Source organism: Dermacentor variabilis, unplaced genomic scaffold (assembly GCF_050947875.1).
Source record: "Dermacentor variabilis isolate Ectoservices unplaced genomic scaffold, ASM5094787v1 scaffold_13, whole genome shotgun sequence".
In the NCBI taxonomy this organism is placed as follows: Eukaryota; Metazoa; Arthropoda; class Arachnida; order Ixodida; family Ixodidae; genus Dermacentor; species Dermacentor variabilis.
Window position 1 is genome coordinate 20,645,665 of NW_027460291.1, and position 1,899 is coordinate 20,647,563.

The following is a 1,899-nucleotide window of genomic DNA, read 5'->3' on the forward strand; positions in this document are numbered from 1 at the left end:
GCTCATTCACACCGGCGACTGACAGTGGTCGCGCGACCAAGTTGGTCGCAAAGCGACCAGTCGCAAATGGTCGCCTTTCTTGAAAAGCGACCATTTTGGGCCAGTCGCTCTCTGCGCGATTTTTCAGTCGCGCGACCGTGGTCGCAAAACTGATAAACCAATCAGCGGCGCACCGGAAGTGATCTTTCATGTGTCTACATCCGGCCTCCTCTCGCGTCGCGGCAAATACAAAGTCCACGCCACCATGGAAGCTGCTGCGTATTCGCCGGAGTTGCTGATAGAGGCCGTTAAGCAGTACCCGTACCTGTACAAGCTGCACCCATCATTCAAAGACCGCAACAAGAAGGACGTCGCGTGGACCGAGATCGGAAACATGTTCGGCATCTCCCGTAAGTACTTCAAGCGAAAGTGCAATTTGGTTTCGGGTGTGCAACATGTGAAATATGGACGAGGCGCGTTGCGGGGCATTTTTCAATGCTAATGTATTTCCCCTTATGAAACGCCCGTGTGTGGTCACATCGACGTTGTTCCGCGGGCGCAGAGCCTTACTAATCGGGAAAAGCAACGCTACAAAATCGCGGCCCAATGCTTGACTGTATGATCGCTTCCTGTTTATTTTGGGTACGCACGCAATTCCTGCCAGCTTTATGCTTATATACTCTGTTACTTGCACGTCTTTAAGGAATTTAGCTTGAACGATGGAGCCTCGCGGGTGTGTTCACGAGGGACAGTGTGGTGGCAACGTGTGGTTAGCACTGGTCTTTCGTACGCCGTTATAAAAAAATTTGCGAGTCTGCACGGCTAGACACATTTGAAGTTTTTTTGCGATTTACGTAAGCGTTGCGAAAAAGATAAATATTGCGGCTAACACACTAGGAAGAAAAGGAGAGAAGAGGCTTCTTTATAGCATACCTTATTTCGTGCGGGTGGTCTCATGTTGCTGTCAACGTATAATTGCTCATTTATTTTGCAGGAACCATTGCAGAGAAAAAATTTAAAAACTTAAAAGACATCTTCAAGAGGAAGCAGCAGGAGGTGCGCGACAAGCAGCGTAGTGGTGCAGGAGTGGTTGATGTCCCCACCATCAAATGGCCCCACTTCGAGGCCATGCTGGAATTAACCGAGGTGGCATCAGAACCTGTGGTGTAAGTTTATTTTGTTGTCGCAATGAAACAGTTTATTTCACGCCTGCAAACGCACAGGCAAAGGAAAGTTTCACAGGAGACATGCATGCTCAGCATACATTCAAATGGTGTTTGCACTGGCAAGCAATGGACAATAAAAAAATTTCTGTAGCCTCAAATGAACTTAGTTATCGCAAACAAAGCATTATTTCCATATACTCACTACTATAGGTTGCACCTCTGTATAGTCGGAAGTTGAACTCTTAGCCATTTTCAAATGAAAAATTTATCTACATGTCACATTGGACTGAGACTGTACTGTAATTTAGTTGGCATGATGGAACATGATTAGGTATGCATGCTTGTATGCTGATCTCAAAATGCTTTGCTTAAGTTCACTAAATTTCTCTAAAAATTTTTAGGCGCTGCTAATTCTAGCAGCAAAGTTCAGCCAACATTCCTCACAGTGTGCAAAACGAATGCTTATTGGACTTCTTGGAGAACGCTATTGGAGAAAGATGCCATCGAAGGCACCTTTCTCTGTCACAGCTATACTAGTCGGAGCTACTTCACCTGGCAGCATTGCTGAGTCACCGCCGTTGATGTCTCAATAATTTTTACAAGGTGTTGACCTCCCTGGCACTACTGCTGCGTCGTAGAGTGCTCAGGATAAAAACCCACCTATACTGGTTTCGTTATCGTGCATGGTTTTATGCTATATAAGCCTCGTCATTGCGCAACACGCTCGGACGAAACCTTGCATAAAGAAACTTTT

The 1,899-nt window shown here is 46.0% G+C and overlaps 1 protein-coding gene across 1 annotated transcript; it reads left to right on the plus strand.

The window, feature by feature from the left end:
* The first annotated feature begins 244 nt into the window (after window positions 1-244).
* On the plus strand, window positions 245-1,149 carry LOC142566763 (uncharacterized). Its single transcript, XM_075677654.1, has 2 exons — window positions 245-389; window positions 974-1,149. The coding sequence occupies exons 1-2, from the start codon at window positions 245-247 to the stop codon at window positions 1,147-1,149; spliced, it is 321 nt and encodes a 106-aa protein (XP_075533769.1).
* The last annotated feature ends 750 nt before the right edge of the window (window positions 1,150-1,899 follow it).

What these genes read in the sequence shown, in the direction of transcription:
- LOC142566763 (XM_075677654.1), top strand. Translation starts at nt 245, where the DNA reads ATGGAAGCTGCTGCGTATTCGCCGGAGTTGCTGATAGAGGCCGTTAAG. An exon ending in AAACATGTTCGGCATCTCCC is followed by an intron (nt 390 to 973) that starts GTAAGTACTTCA and finishes TTTATTTTGCAG; the next exon opens with GAACCATTGCAGAGAAAAAA.